At 42.0% G+C, this 16,357-nt stretch overlaps 1 protein-coding gene across 1 annotated transcript in view; it reads left to right on the top strand.

The window, feature by feature from the left end:
• The window catches only part of PARPBP (PARP1 binding protein), a 46,805-nt gene that overhangs the window by 1,536 nt on the left and 28,912 nt on the right, over positions 1-16,357 (top strand). Inside the window, exons 2-4 of the mRNA XM_015423451.1 lie at positions 6,205-6,429; positions 9,485-9,595; positions 10,971-11,141. Coding sequence (XP_015278937.1) covers positions 6,205-6,429; positions 9,485-9,595; positions 10,971-11,141 — 507 coding nt within the window. The remainder of the gene's footprint in view (positions 1-6,204; positions 6,430-9,484; positions 9,596-10,970; positions 11,142-16,357) is intronic.

The raw sequence follows: 16,357 nt of genomic DNA, 5'->3' as shown, positions 1-16,357 counted from the left end.
TCTCCTCTCGTAATAGTGCCAAATTCTATCCAGCGTCGTCTCTTGGCCACATTGAAGGCACCGAGACCTGCAAGGCTGTATGGCAGCTTCCTTGTGTACCCAGAAAATGTATCTTGGTTATGCTAGATGCCCTCCTCAAATGCACAGGGCTAAGCATGACTATGGATTAGTGAAAACACCAACCCTAGCTATGTTGAAAGCATCCAGTGACACTTGGAATGGGCAAATGTGTTCCTGTTTCAGTGTGGCAGGTCATAGTTCCATTATGAAACTACCGCTACCCAGGCCTCTGGCCTCGATGGCATGCGGCGTGGATTTGCCCTGCCCCTCCTGGAGAAGAGGCACGCTCGGCATATTCTCCAGAATCTCGATAAGTAAGGTCTGGGTCACCCCGCATCTAGAAGGAAAGACAAAAATTACTTTACTTTTCCTTATAAGAGTGGGTTTGTTAGTCTTAAGGTAGCACAAGACTTCCTTATCAGAATTACTCTGATGGTTTACGGAATGATTTCTCGTCACCAAACTATCAATTGCCAGCCCTCTTTGACCAGCTGGGGACTTGGAGCCCAATTTTATGCTTCTTGATTTGAGGCTAGTTCCTTGGGGCTTACTCTATAGCAGTGGTCCACTGGGCGTTTTCCAAATAAAGGCAATTAAGGGCAAATGTGCCCCTGTGATGACCAGTGGGGTAAGTGGTTTAAAGGGGGATTAGATTAGACAAATTCGTAGTGGACGGGCCCACCCGAGACTGTTAGCCATGGTGGTTCAATGGAGCATCCGCATCCTTAGGTCTCTGAAGACTAGTCACTGGGGAGGAGGGGAGCAACAAGAAGAAGCTTTGGCCTCTGTGCCCCTGCTTGTGGACCTTCTGGGGCATCTAGCTGGCATTATGGTAAAGAGGATAACGGCCCAGATAGACCATTGATCTGACGTAGAAGGGCTCTTTTTATGTTCTAAAAGGTTCAGTTTTCTGGAGCAGTGTTCAGCGTTCCACCACTCAAAGGGGTTCATCCAGTGATAGTATAGAAGAAGAAGAAGAAGAGATTGGATTTATACCCCACCCTTCACTCGGAGTCTCAAAGTGGCTTACAAACTCCTTCCCCTCCCCACAACACCCTGTGAGGTAGGTGGGGCTGAGGGAGCTCTTTCCAGAACTGTCCTTGAGAGAACAGCTCTGACAGAACTATGGCTTTCCCAAGGTCATCCAGCAGCTGCAAGTGGAGGAGTGGGAAATCAAATCCTGTTCTCCCAGATAAGAGTCTGCACACTTAACCTCTACACCAAACTGGACAGTATCCTCTCTGTTGTAGTACTGCAGCTTTGGACTGCCCAGCTTGACTGAATTTTAGGAAACCACAAAACCTCCCTGTTTGCCAGGAATGTGGAGAAGTTAAAATCAGCAGCACTAACAGCACCATCCTGAGTAGAGTTACACCTTTCTAAATCCACAGAAGTGGACTCGATTAGAAGGGTGTAACTCTGCTTAGGATGGCACTGTTAGTAACTTTTTAAACAACTGAGCACAGAGCCAATAAGGCACAGTAGCAGTTCAACAGAAAGCTCCTGATGTGTTTTGCAAATGTTCAGAAACGAAACATATTAAATATTTAATTGGACACACATTGCATCTTCACCTTATAAGACAGAGAAGCGACATCTCCAAGCATGTTGTGCTGCTGGTTTTTGAAGGAGCTTGTATCCTGATCAGAGTTGTTTTTCATTGGCTTTCGTTGAATTTTTTTTTAATGCTTTGTGCATTGCCTTGGGCTCTCAAATAAGTGAAAGGGAAGCTTCATTGAATCCAGAAATAATAATAGCAATATGACCTTAGATGTGAGGTGAAATGTGGGTTAACCAATTAATCTGGGCTGGCAATGAGCAAATGACAGCTTTGCATTTTATTGCTCTATCGCATTCGAGCAGAGATTTCTGATAGTGGTTACAAGTGGGCTGATACAAGTGCTGAGGTGCTTTTGAGGTTTGGGACCTTGGAGGCTTGGGATCTAGTTACATAGCTGTTTTACATGCACAAACGTTGGTCAAGCCATATTTCTTTTTTCCCCCACTCCCCATCTAGGGTTGTTAAACACAGGCAGAAGGTAGGCCTGTTTCCTCCTTCAGGATTTATTTATTTTATACAGTGTCTCCTCCTACCTTCACTTTTTTTCTTTTCCCCTTTTTATTTATTTATTTATTTTATTTATATTTAAATTTATACCCCGCCCTACCCCGAAGGCTCAGGGCGGCTTACAGGGCACAAGTGCCAGGTTAAAACAATATCATATAATTTAAAAACAGTAAATTACAATAAAATAAAAATTTACAACAAATAACAGCAAATTTCAAACAAGAAAAGAGAGATCTATGAGCTTCATACAGCAGAAAGGAATTATAACCACAGGTTGTTGCAAGACAATATAACTAGAACACCATTTTCTGGGGAGGAAATCTGGTCAGAAATACCCAAAGGGGGAAAAAAACCACCAAATTCCCAAATAAATAAAGTTCGTGTTTGAAAACGTACACATGTTTTTCAAAACCTCGACAAATTTTCGCAGAAGCTTCCAGCATTGCTACCTTCTGCCAGCTTTTGTTGCCAGTAGGTTTATTAGATTGCTTGCCATGGTCAGTAATCTCCGGGCTGCCACTCTTCACTCCAGTGGGAACAAAAATGGCGGGTGGGAAACGATGTCACCTCCAGTTGTACTTGGAAGAGATGTTTCTCTGTTTTTTTACTGTAGAGATTGGCGAATGTCACTTCTGGGTACAACTGGAAGTGATGCTGCTTTTCCTTCTCCTCCTCCCCTTTACGCTCCCTGCTGGAGTGAAGAGGCTGGCTGGCAGCCCTAGTTGTCAGTCTAAAGTAAGTAATGGAGCATTAGTGATGGGCTGTTCTGTTCCCTATGGAGGTGCTGGTTCCTTGGAAAGAATCAAATTATATAAGGGCATGTGTCTGGGGTTTCTCTTCCAACTATTCTTCTGCCTTATGGGCAAAGCAAGGCATGAGCTGATGTTTCTTCACTAGGCTTCCTATGTACTTGTCTAGGGTGGAGAATTACCAGCCCCCAAGGAGCAGGGAGAAAAATGGCTTCCACGTAGCAATGCTGTAGAGATTTGCCCAGTCTCTATGGTAAATACCATAGGGACTAAAGGAAGCAGTCTAAAGCATTACCCAGAAGTGACAGCACATCTTTCCCAAACTCCACTGTCGCCCCCCCCCCCCCCCCCCCCCCAGCCTCCTAGCATTTGTGGAGGCAATGTAGGGAATCTTAATCTTCATTAATGCCAATCTGTTGCCTTGTTCCTGGCTCCTCCTCTTATTAAACCATCTCAATTGACAGAACTTTCAAAAGTTAAGAATGCAGATGAACATGCTTGCCTGAAGAGGTGCAATTGGTTGTTTTTCTGGCAAGAGATACAACATTGTTTGTTTATCTTACATATTATTTCTATAGTGACATTATTGTTAGAGATCCCATGTAGGTAAATTGGAATTGGGGTGACCCATTCACATCACCAGCCTGGTACTAGTGACTAGTAGCTGACTGGTAGTGAACTCCTAAGCAGAGTTACACTCTTCTAAGTGCATTGTTATCAGTGGGCTTAGAAAGGGTGTAACTGTTTAGAATTCCACTGGTGACTTTGGACCAATTACAGAGTTTTGACCTGCCTGACAGAGTTGTGAGAATGAAATGGAGAGGCAGTTCACCCTGAGCTTCTTTAGAGGATGGACAGAATGAAAACATAATAGATCGTGCAACATATTTCTGTCTTTAAGGAGATTTTAAAATCCTGGTGCTTTACCAATTTGTTCTATAAAAATAAATTTTAGAATAAAAGATTCTGTAGAGAATACGGTTATTACAAAATAATATTAGGAAAAACCACAGGGCCTTAAGGTTTATAAACCTTGCTTTTTTCATTTTGTCCCTGTGAAATATAATATTCCTGTTGTCTATCAGAGAATTAAAGTATTTAACTTTGTGAACTTCCTTTATGAATCAGCCAGCTGGCATACATTCCTAGCAAAACATTTTCTGTGTCCTACCACAAACTCTCACAATCATTTCTATGAATAATATGCTGTCACGGTGGGCACCTGATCATGAAAACTGATATCTGGACAGCGTTTTTATTTGGATTTAAAATGTTTTTACAGTACCAGTATAAACACAGTTTAGTTCTTCATCTTGTGAGAAAAGGGCTTGATTGAATTATGCTGAAGCTTAACTAGTAGTTACACTTCAAAGAACTGGTTTCAAAACAAAGTGGAGAGTGGGTGAGAACAACCACCCTCAAGGCTATTGCACTTTAAAATATATCTAGCTTGAATTGCGGCTTTGTATTAAGCCGATACAGAAAATTATTTGAGTAGTTGTCTTACATGTGGGATTTCATAGAAGGCATATTTAAGTAGCAATTTCAGTTGTTTCCACAATTATTCCTGAAACTTAATGAGGTCATTTGCCCTGTGGTGGTTCGTCTTCTCCCCTCGCCTTCATCTTCTCCCCTCACTGCAGTGCATATTTTGAGGGTTGTTGGGGTCACTTTTACCCCCAGATTATTGAAAGAAAAACTGAAGCGAACATATAGGCTAAAATGATAATTTCCTGGGTTTTTTTCTTCCTGATGTCTTTGCTGCTATTCTATTCCTGTGCTGCCAAAGGGAATAAAAGGGGCTCTTAAAGCAGCAGGTTCCATGCTCATAGCAACTCCCAAGAATTCTTATTTCTGCGACTGACTTTGGGGTCTGTTGTGGCCCACCCACCCTGCACTGCGATTGAGGCAGACTCAGCATGGGTTCTGTAAGGGAAGATCTTGTCTCACTAACCTGTTAGTGTTCTTTGAGGGGGTGAACAAACATGTGGACAAGGGGGATCCAATAGATATTGTTTACCTTGACTTCCAGAAAGCTTTTGATAAAGTTCCTCATCAAAGGCTCCTAAGTAAGCTCAAAAATCATGGGATAGAAGGACAAGTTCTTTTATGGATTAAAAACTGGCTAATTAATAGAAAACAGGGAGTGAGTATAAATGGGCAGTTCTCTCAGTGGAGGGGGGTAAGCAGTGGGGTACCGCAGGGATCAGTACTTGGTCCACTGCTTTTTAACTTGTTCATTAATGATTTGGAGATGGGAGTAAGCAGTGAAGTGGCTAAATTTGCGGATGATACAAAGTTGTTCAGGGTGGTGAAAACCAGTGAGGATTTTGAGGCACTCCAAAGGGATCTGTCAAGGATGGGCACGTGGGCGTCAACATGGCAAATGGGGTTCAATGTGGCCAAGTGCAAGGTGATGCACATTGGAGCCAAAAATCCTAAATATAAATACACATTGATAGGGTCTGAACTGGCAGAGACTGATCAAGAGAGAGATCTTGGAGTTGTAGTAGATAACTCACTGAAAATGTCGAGACAGTGTGTGACTGCAATAAAGAAGGCCAATGCTATGCTGAGGATTATTAGGAAGGGTATTGAAAACAGATTAGCCAATATCATAATGCCCCTATATAAATCAATGGTGTGACCTCATTTGGAATACTGTGTGCAGTTCTGGTCACCACACCTTAAAAAGGATATTATAGCTTTGGAAAAAGTGCAGAAAAGGGCAACTCGAATGATAAAAGGGTTGGAACACTTTCCCTATGAGGAAAGGTTAAAGCGCTTAGGGCTCTTTAGCTTGGAGAAACGACGACTGAGGGGTGACATGATTGAGGTTTATAAGATTATGCATGGGAAAGAGCAGGTAGAAAAAGAGGTACTTTTCTCCCTTTCTCACAATACAAGAACTCACGGGCACTCCATGAAATTGCTGAGCGGTCGGGTTAGAACGGATAAAAGGAAGTACTTCTTCACACAAAGAGTGATTAACACATGGAATTCACTGCCACAGGAAGTGGTGGCAGCTACAAGCATGGACTGCTTCAAAAGGGAATTTCCATACGTAGCTTAGAAACTGGCCACTGGCCCGTCCATGTTCTCCTAGTATCATTTTCATATGTAACATGTCTAGGGACACAAATTACCACAATGTGTTTGTTTGAGGGGTAATTAAAATCTGGATATCTGCGTAAAGCTTTTCATGAGCAAAATCTCAAATATAGGACAAGTCTACAGGTAATTTTTAAAAAAAAAGAACTTGGTAAAACTGGTTATCTTATTAGTCTGCAACTTTTCCCCCCCTGAATACATGATTTCCTCCGCCAGCATTATGGAGATTTTAAAGCATCACTAAGTGAAGTGCTGTTAGCCTGGAATCACTTACTGCCTGACAAACTGGGCCTATTGCATGAAAATGTGGATGCTCCTGAAAATTACAGCAACATCAGAAGTACCTATTCCAGTTTTTTGAAGCGCTGCAATATGATGGATCTTATAGATGTCTATCAGAAATGCGGGTCACTAGAACCAGGCAACGAATCTATATCCCCTGTAAGTATTACCACTGAATATTGTAAATAGCCGTGTTAGTTGGTGGCAATTAAAAAAAAATGCCTTTAGGTAATTAAGCAAGAAATCTATTTATAAGCTTGTTTTCCTTTAAGGCCATCGTTGTGCTGCAGATGACGAATATATGGATATGTGGGCTAGTAACAGTAAGCTTTTTTGTGGGCTAGTAACTTTTATGGGTTTATTTGAAAAGCTGGAATAAAAGGCTGGAGTTGAAAAAGTGACATCAACAGAACTAAGTTAGCTATGTAGTAATCGTAAAATCCCTGCCAAAGCCACATATTAGCCTTATTTGCTACCTTTATTTTCCTGCTATATCTTTTTAAAAGCTTAAATGATGTGGTTTATAAAATATAGTGATCTCATTTCCCCACTTTAGTGTGGCTGACACTGCACAGCTAAGGAAATAATGCTCTTAATGTCAAAGTAACTCAGAGTAGAGTTTCAGAGAAGTAGCCATATTAATCTGGCGCAGCATCAAGACAAGCTGTGGTGTCCCTTTATGAGCATGCAATGAAAAGGTATGCTTTCATTTGAGCCTTCTGTTACTGAGTCAGACCATTCATCCATCTCGCTCAGTATTCTTTTATTCATATCGTGCTTTCTGGATAATCTAACACCAAAAAAATAAAGCAATGAAAACATAACAAAATAACTCAAAAACTGACAGAGCAATCCTAAACAGAGATATACCCTTCCAAGCACATTGACTGCAATGGATTTAGAGATGTGCAGCTCTGTTTAGGATTATATACTGCCAGACTTTGTTCTCAAATTAGCCTTGGTAGGGAGGTCAAAGGATGAGATGGTTAGACAATGTCATCGATGCAACGAACATGAAATTGAGCCAACTTCAGAGGACGGCGGAAGACAGGAGGGCCTGGCGGGAGCTGGTCCATGGGGTCGCGAAGAGTCGGACTCGACTGTGCGACTAAACAACAACAGGGAGGTCACTAATATTCCCTTATTACAACTGAGTTTCTTCATCTGAGAAGTAGTAGTTAGCTTAGAGTAGTCAGGGAGATTTCTTTCTTTCTTTCTGGGGCAGAAAAATCTAACTAGATTTTTAAAATGTAAAGTTCAGCCATACTGTCCTTGTTCAACAGGAAACAACTTTTTTGCAAACATAGTATCTGAATATATATGATATAAGTAGGGTTGCCAGGACCATGCTTGGCAATTACAGGAATGGGGGGGGGGCAAGGCCTGGGGAGTGGGAGCGCTGCAGACACAGTCCCCCCTAAGATGTTATAGGATTTTCCCCATATCTATGGTAAAGATGCGAGATCACATGGTAGTGATGTCACAGTACCTACACAGTCCCCCCCCCCCCGGGTTACCAACCTCTAGGTGGTGGCTGGTGATCTCCTGGGATTGTAACTGATCTCTAGGCAACAGAGATCAGTTCATGTAGAGAGAATGGCTGCTTTGGAAGGTGGACGCTGTGGCATTGTACCGCACTGAAGTCCCTCCACTCCCCAAACCCTGCTTCCTCAGGTGTCACCCCCAAAATCTCCAGGTATTCCCAACCTGGTGCTGGCAACCCTACACCCCCCCCCCTCGTTGCTCCATCACTTGAGTGTGGGTGATGGAGGGTAGAAGTGGAAGTTTGCCTGCGATAGGTAGGCAAATGGTAAGCCTAGACACAGGTCTATGAAAAGAAAGAACTGCTGGGAAAACATCTTTTCCAGTCCTCATACAGCACAATAGTTCATGTAGATATTTCTGGTCTTGCCACTGGGGGCAAGGGACAGACTGGCAAGCCACCACTGGTGTCATCCTTATCAGCTAGGTGCCCCCTTTCTCCTAATTTGTATCTAATAGCTGCTCAGTCCCTACAGTTGACTCAGTACTATAATTCTGAACATCAAATAACACAGACACAAACCCGTTTTTCTCCCCAAAGAAGGGAAACAAAAGCAGAAAGGAACACTAGATAGAAGCCACTTCTCATCTGGTAAAGGTAAAGGTTTCCCTTGCTCGAAAGCCAGTCGAATCCGACTCTAGGGTTGCGGTGCTCAACTCTGTTTGAAAGCCGAAGAGCCAGCGCTGTCCGAAGACGTTTCCGTGGTCATGTGGCCGGCATGACTAAATGCCGAGGTGTACGGAACGCTGTTACCTTCCCACCGAAGTGGTACCTATTTATCTACTTGCAATTTCTTGCTTTCGAACTGCTAGGTTGGCAGGAGTCTCATCTGGTACTAAGAGCATAATTTTGAGTGTTGTGAGACTTTCCCATCATCCTTTTTGAGGCAGGAAGGTAGTAGCAATCTTTTGACTCCTCCCACCTTGAGGTACTTGTCTGAGTTTTTCTTTTTTTGTAATTTGCAATTCAGCAATATTAAGGAAATTAAAAATAAGCAATGTTAAAAACAGTAATACTATGCAAAATATGTAAGAAATATATAGCCTTCTCTGTGATTGTATGAGGACAATGTTTTGAATGATTGTTATGGATATATATATTTATTTATTTAGAGAACGTATATGCCACTTCTCCAGAGACCTTGTCAAAGTAGCTCATAAAGTATAAAAAGATTCAAGTGGGTAGCCATGTTGGTCAGAAGCGGCAGAACAAAGTTTGAGTCCAGTGGCACCTTTAAGACCAACGAAGTTTTATTTATGGTATAAGCTTTCATGTGCGAGCACACTTTGTCAGATACATTGAAACAGTTTCCTCAAGCCTTACTTATGGGGGGTGGGGAGTTGCCCCTACAGAACTATGACATTAGAAAGCAGATGCATAATAATGGCAAATTTTGATTTATGTCAACCTTTACTTGTTTTTTTCTTGGTGATTTAAATTGCCTTGATCTGAATGCATCCAATGGTTGTGCCATAGAGATCTGACCACCAGTGAACCCTACTGGACCACATAGTTTTATCTGTTTAGGACACTCACTACATCCTTGCACACTGCCATGTTTGTCTCTTGTGTACTTGGGCTGAGAGCAGCCCCTGTAACCCACCTCCTTGAAAGGAGGGTAGCAGAATGCCTGTGTAGTTAAGTACTGAAATCTCTTCTTGCTTATTAAAGGTACAATTGCTAGAATTTATCAATGGAACATCGGATTCAGCAAGTGACGATACTTCCATTCTTTCTGCACCCTCCACACCAACTAACACATTAAGCCAGGATAACAAAAAGGTAAGATTTTTGCTCTGTATTATACTTAAAATAGTCTAATTTCCTCATTTGGTAGCAGTTGACAGGCAAGCATGGCTTGGTACAAAACCCACATTATACCAGGTAGCTGAATCACTGTTTCCAGTGAAAATAAAATCTTGGTTTTCAAGGTCTTTCCACAAATATGGGCAGTAATGGCAAAAGGTTCAGAATCACCTCATGGCTTCCGATCTTCAAGTCACATTCTCTTACCTGATGTACTTCTCTTCATTTCCAGTTATTCGTGATTGCCTTCCTGCCACATGTCATAAAGAGGTCTTACTGTCTGGTTCACAGGCTCCTGTTTTGAAGGTGATATGCTTATATATTAATCATATTTATTTGGAGCCATATATATGGTTCCCACATCCTCCATTTTTATCCTCAGAAGAGCCCTGTGAGGTAGGATGAGTTCAGAGCTCAGGGTTGCCCAGCGAGCTTCAGGACTTTATGAAGATTAAAACCTGGATCTTCCACAAATGCTCTAACTACTGTATAACATGGATTTAGTAATCACTGATGACGTTCCTCCCCCTTTAAAAGCCAGTCCAGTATCCAGAGCCTCCTTGAAACTGATCACCTTCATAAAAGAAGAGATTGGATTTATACCCTGCCCTTCACTCAGAGTGTCAGAGCGGTTTACAAACTCCTTCTCCTCCTCACAACAGACACCCTGTGAGGTAGGTGGGACTGAGAGAGCTCTTTCCAGAACTATCCTTGAGAGAACAGCTGTGCCAGAACTATGGCTTGCCCAAGGTCATCCAGCAGCTGCAAGTGGAGGAGTGGGGAATCAAACCCGGTTCTCCCAGATTAGAGTCCGTGCACTTAACCACTACACCAAACTGGCTGTCACCTACGCTGGTTGTTATTCAAAGCCCAATTAATAACCAAATAATATTTTCTTTGACTTCTGGCATTTGGATCAAGTCTTTAATAAGCCAATGTTGTGCAGCAGTTAGAGCATTTGTGGAAGATCCTGGTTTTAATCATCAAGTTCACTAAGCCAACCCTGGGCTCTGAACCCATCCTACCTCACAGGACTGTATTGAGGATAAAATGGAGGTTAGGTGAACCATGTATACAGCTCAAAGCTCCTTAGAGGAAGCATGAAAATAAATTTGATTAATAGATAAGCATATAATCTTCAAAGCAGGATCCCATGAATGGGACAGTAGAATATTAAAGTGGCATATTAAAGATCCATGCCACTCAATATTTGCTTACTTTCTTCCTCACCCAGTTTCTTCTAACAGAACAGAAACCTAGGATAGCATATTTGTTTTTTTCCCTCCCCTGTCTTATTGCTAAATCCATTTTTCATGAGAAAAACAGTAACTGGATTTTTTTCTTAATGTAGCTGCCTTTGGTGGTGAAGAAAATTCTGTTTGCATATCTAAGCTTGTTGGTGAACTCCAAGAATGATCTTGCCTTTGCTCGTATTTTAAACACTCCTGACAGAGGGCTTGGAAGAGAAGCTTTTACCGACTTAAAACACGCCGCACAGAAGAGACAAATGTCCATTTTCCCAGTAAGTATGACAAATTGATATTAATCTTTCCATTGAGGAGCATGAAATCTTTAAGAAACTCAAACTCTCTCTTTAGAAGTTGGATCAGGCTTTATTTCTTTGGCCAGAACAAACTGCACGCAAGAATGTGGTTTGCGGCGAGAACAAGAGCAGAGGCCTGTTCTGGTGAAGAAATGTTTTTTGCACTTGACCCTTCTGCTTGATTTCAGCCTGAACAATTATGTACTTATATGCTTCATTTATAGTCCACCTTTCTCACTGGGGCTCAAGGTGGATTACAGAATGAGAGGACGACAATACAATAAACAGTATGATGCACACAATGTAAAAAAAAAAACACCACGGGGTAACAATGCTGCAAATTAAAAAAAACACCAACTCACACTTCCAATTACCATGTCAGATTACACAGGGAAGCCATTGAAATTCATAAACATAAACACAATTTCAACAGGAAGGGAGTTTAAAAATAAAAAGGGCATGGTTTCCTGTCCTGAAAAACACAAAAGGCTGTACATCTGACAATAGCACTACAGATAAGATTAGAATTTCAACAGCCAATCCACGTACAAAGAAACCTCCTCAGGAAACAGGAACCTCCTCAGGAAACAATCCATACACAAAAGAACCTCCTCAGGAAAGCTCCTCCATTAGCATGTTCATAGCCTGGAGAACTACAAGATAATGACGCAGCCCTATCCCACCTTCCTGAGTAGATATAAATTACCTGCCTACCATTTTCTTGACACAGAGAGTACTCCATCTTTTTTGTTATACTTCTGAGGATGCCAGTCACAGCTACTGACGAAATGTCAGGTCCTACAATGCCAAGACCATGGCCATACAGCCCAGAAAATCTACAGCAGCTAACCAACTCACACGGATTGTTATTTACACAAAAACTCCAATCACCATCCTCAGCAAAAAAAGAGGCATAATCAAAACATTAGTAGACTGTGCAAGGTGGATATGTGAACCGCACTTTCTCAATGATGAACTAAATCATCTAAATGACTCACTTCAAGCGAATGGCTACTCCAAGAATGAAATCAGAAGAACGATTAAACCAAAGGTAAAACAAACAAAACAAAAGAAGTAGTGACAGACTTCACGTTCCTGGGATCCCAGATCTCCACAGACTGTGACAGCAGCCATGAAATTAAAAGACGCCTGCTCCTTGGGAGGAAACCTCAAAAGCATGATAAAAAGTAGAGACATCACCCTGCCAACAAAAGTCCGGATGGTCAAAGCAATGGTATTCCCAGTAGTACTGTATGGCTGCGAGAGTGGGACTATAAGGAAGGCCGAGTGCTGAAAAATAGATTATTTTGAATTATGGTGCTGGAGAAGACTCTTGAGAGTCCCCTGGACTGCAAGGAGTTCGAACCAGTTAATCCTAAAAGAAATCAACCCTGACTGTTCTCTGGAAGGCCAGATACTGAAGCTGAAGCTCAAATACTTTGGCCACCAAATGAGAAGGGAGCACTCACTGGGGAAAACCCTGATGCTGGGAAAGATTGAAGGTCAAAGAAGATGGGGACGGCAAAGGATGAGATGGTTAGACAGTGTCATAGATGCAACCAACATGAAATTGAGCAAACTTCAGAGGACGGCGGAAGACAGGAGGGCTTGGTGAGATCTTGTCCATGGGGTCGCGAAGAGTCGGACTCGACTGTGCGACTGAACAACAACAACAAAAACAACTGAGGAAAAACAGTCTCCCACAGGAAAAGTGTTTTTGCCATATATCAAAGGAATCACTGATCAGATGGGAAAACTTATGAAAAATCACAATCTATCAACAGTATTCAGATCCACCAGAAAAATACAACAGATGCTATGATCAACAAAAGACAGAAGAGAACCCCCCATTTCTGTAGGAGTATACCACATACCCTGCAGTTGTGGACAGGTTTACATTGGGACCACACATCGTAGCATCCAGACAAGAATGAAAGAACTTGAAAGACACTGCAGACTTGGCCAACCTGAAAAATCAACAGTGGCTGAACATAGCCTCACTCAAACAGGACACAGTATCTTATTCCAAGACACTGAAATGCTGGACATCCAATTACCATGTCAGATTACACAGGGAAGCCATTGAAATTCATAAACATAAACACAATTTCAACAGGAAAGAAGAAAGTTTAAAAATAAATAGGGCATGGTTTCCTGTCCTGAAAAATACAAAATGCTCTACATCTTACAACACCACTACAGATAAGATTAGAATTTCAACAGCCAATCCATTTGCAAAAGAACCTCCTCAGGAAAGCTTCTCCATTAGCATGTCACAGCCTGGGAAACTCCTCCAAGGTAACGACTCAGCACTACCCCACCTTCCTGAGTAGATATAAATTACCTGCCTACCATTTTCCTTCTTACCTTGACACAGAGAGTACTCCATCTTTCTGTGTTATACCTCTGAGGATGCCAGTCACAGCTGCTGGCAAAATGTCAGGTACTACAATGCCAAGACTATGGCCATACATCCTGGAAAATCTACAACTAATGAACTCCAGCCGTGAAAGCCTTCGACAACATAAAAAAATAAAAATCTGTTATAAAAATAAAAAAACCTGGATTACAAGATTAGAGGACTATGCAGTACAAACACGATAGTACATACAATAAGCCATGCATAGATCAGGTAAAATTTATTTATTTATTTTATTTTTCATATTTATACCCCGCCCTCCCCATGGGCTCAGGGCGGCTTACAGAGGCAAGGCAGAACCTTGCCATTATAAAAACATAATATACATAATAAATTTAAAACATAGTACATCTTAAAATTCCTATATAAACAAAGTGCTCAGTGATATCATAATCCAAAAAAATAAAACTGCAAAAAAAATCCATCAAAAAGTCCTCCTGAATATTTCTGTTTTATCCATTCTATACACTCCTTGACTGACACATAGAAGTCTGGGAGCCTTTCTGACTTCATCGGGCAGGCCATTCCAACAGACCATGCTCTACATGGATTTGTTGATATTAACCGCCCTGAGCCTGCTTTGGTGGGGAGGGCAGGGTATAAATCAAATAGATAAGCAATGGAGTGACTACAGAATAGGTACAATAAGCACACTGCCTAAATGTAGGTAGTAATCAAGCTACAGTGCCCTGTACCAGCTGGAGCTTCCATATTGTCTTCAAGGGCAGATCCATATAGACTGCATTACAACAATCTAGCTTCAGTTACCAAATGGGCTAGGTCAAGGTCGGGAGCCATCTTCTGGGCTAAATGAATATGGTAGAAAGCATTTATCACAGCTATATTCTCAAGCAGTAAAAATGGGTCAGGTATAACCCTTAGAGACTTAATTGAGTCAGTGAGGGTCAGATGAACCCCATCAAATGTGGAAAGCATATGTCTGCCAAGACCTTAACCTACCTGACCAGTGTAACCTCCGTCTTGTTCTGATTCACTTTCAATGTATTGACTTTTAGCCATTTAACTGCAATTTACTTCATTTATACCCCTGCTTTCTCCCTCATGGGGACCCAAAGCAGCTTACATCGTTCTCTGCTCTGTTTTGTCCTCACAAGAATCATAAGAACATAAGAGATGCCAATGTTGGATCAGGCCAAAGGCCCATCCAGTCCAACACTCTGTATCACACAGTGGCCAGAAATACTAGTGCCATCAGGAGGTCCACCAGTGGGGCCAGGATATTAGAAGCCCTCCCACTGTTGACCCCCCCAAGCACCAAGATGACAGAGCATCACTTGCTCCAGAGTCCCCTGAAGTAGGTTAGACTGAGAGTGTGTGATTGGCCCAAGCTTCCATGACAGGAATGGGGTTTCAAACATGAGTCTCCCAGATCTTAGTCCAACACTCTAATAACCACTACTCTGCACTGGCTCTTCATAGCTAGTCACTGGCTTAGGACAGCTAGAGCAGCAACAGGCAGTCTGAGCAAAGAAATAAAGAGCTTGGCGCCTTTGGTATATTGCTGACACTGAACTCCAAAACTATGAACGAGCTCTCCGAGGCTTAGTAAATAAGGCTGTAGTCCACATTGCTAGACCCATGCTTTGTAGTGGATTTAACTTGCTTGCTGATACAGCAAGGGTATATTTTTGTAACATAATGAGCCACTTCCAACATCTGGAGATGTCAAAAAACCACCCTGAGAACTTATAGGTGGACAAGACTTAAAGACGGAGAAGACCATGCTTTACTATGTGACAATCCCAACATGCTTGGAGCAATAGCTGTTCATTCGAAGAATGTGAAAACCAGTATTGTTTATTTATATAATTTATAGCCCACTCTCCCAAGGACCAGCTGAGAGTGGGTAGCATCGGTTTATAAATGTACAATTAACATTTCCAAATGTCAAAAAAATTCAATCATCAATAAAATCCATTAAAATACATACAAATACAATATAATAATCAGTTATATAGAATCAAGATGGCCTAAACTCAATATGAAAGGGAAATTCTACCACTGGAGAAGGGGAACAGCTGGGGGGCCATCCATTAGGTCTTAGTGATTGAGACTCCTGGACTGCCCTCAACCAGGCCTGGTGGAACAACTCAGTTTTGCAGGCTCTGCGGAACTGCAGTAAATCCCACAGGGCCCTGATCTCTCCTGGGAGAGTGCTCCACCAGTGAAAATAAACAGTAGGTAGTGACAACTGGAGTCTTCCACATGCTCAGATTTACCATAGTAATCTTTGAGAGAAAATGCCCAGTGACTTTCTGCTGTGCCAGTGAGTGTGTGTTCTAGAAAATTCTGCAGTGCATACCCCTCTGAGTTGTGCTGTTGTTGCCTGAGCATGTAACCTGAAGTTTACATAGCAGCTTTCTATTCTGCTGGTTGTGGGCCCTATTGAAAGAATAGGCGTTAGTATAAGGGGAAACAAGAGGTACAGAATTGCAAGGGGAGGTGCAACAGTCATCTGTGGGTGGCACCATCTGCCACTGCCTTCTGAACTAGTGGGAGATCATAGGGGCTACCACATGTATTGCGGATGTCAGGAATACCAAGTCAGCACACCCAACACTGAAAACACCTCAAAGCATTCCAAGAAGCTGTTGCCTCTGGAGAATACATCTGTAGAAGAACAATTTTAGTGCCACCATAGGAGAAAAGTCAAAATAACCTGATGTATGTCTATATACTATATTGAGTACTCATTTGAAGTTGGAGCAATAATCCCTGGGGCATTAAAGTAGTTTTATGAAGTAGCAGTAATGGA

The sequence above is a fragment of the Gekko japonicus genome, unplaced genomic scaffold (genome assembly GCF_001447785.1).
Source record: "Gekko japonicus isolate JY-2015 unplaced genomic scaffold, Gekko_japonicus_V1.1 scaffold2231, whole genome shotgun sequence".
NCBI lineage: Eukaryota > Metazoa > Chordata > Lepidosauria > Squamata > Gekkonidae > Gekko > Gekko japonicus.
Note: the sequence above shows the minus strand (reverse complement) of the source record. Positions and strands in the feature narration are given on the sequence as shown.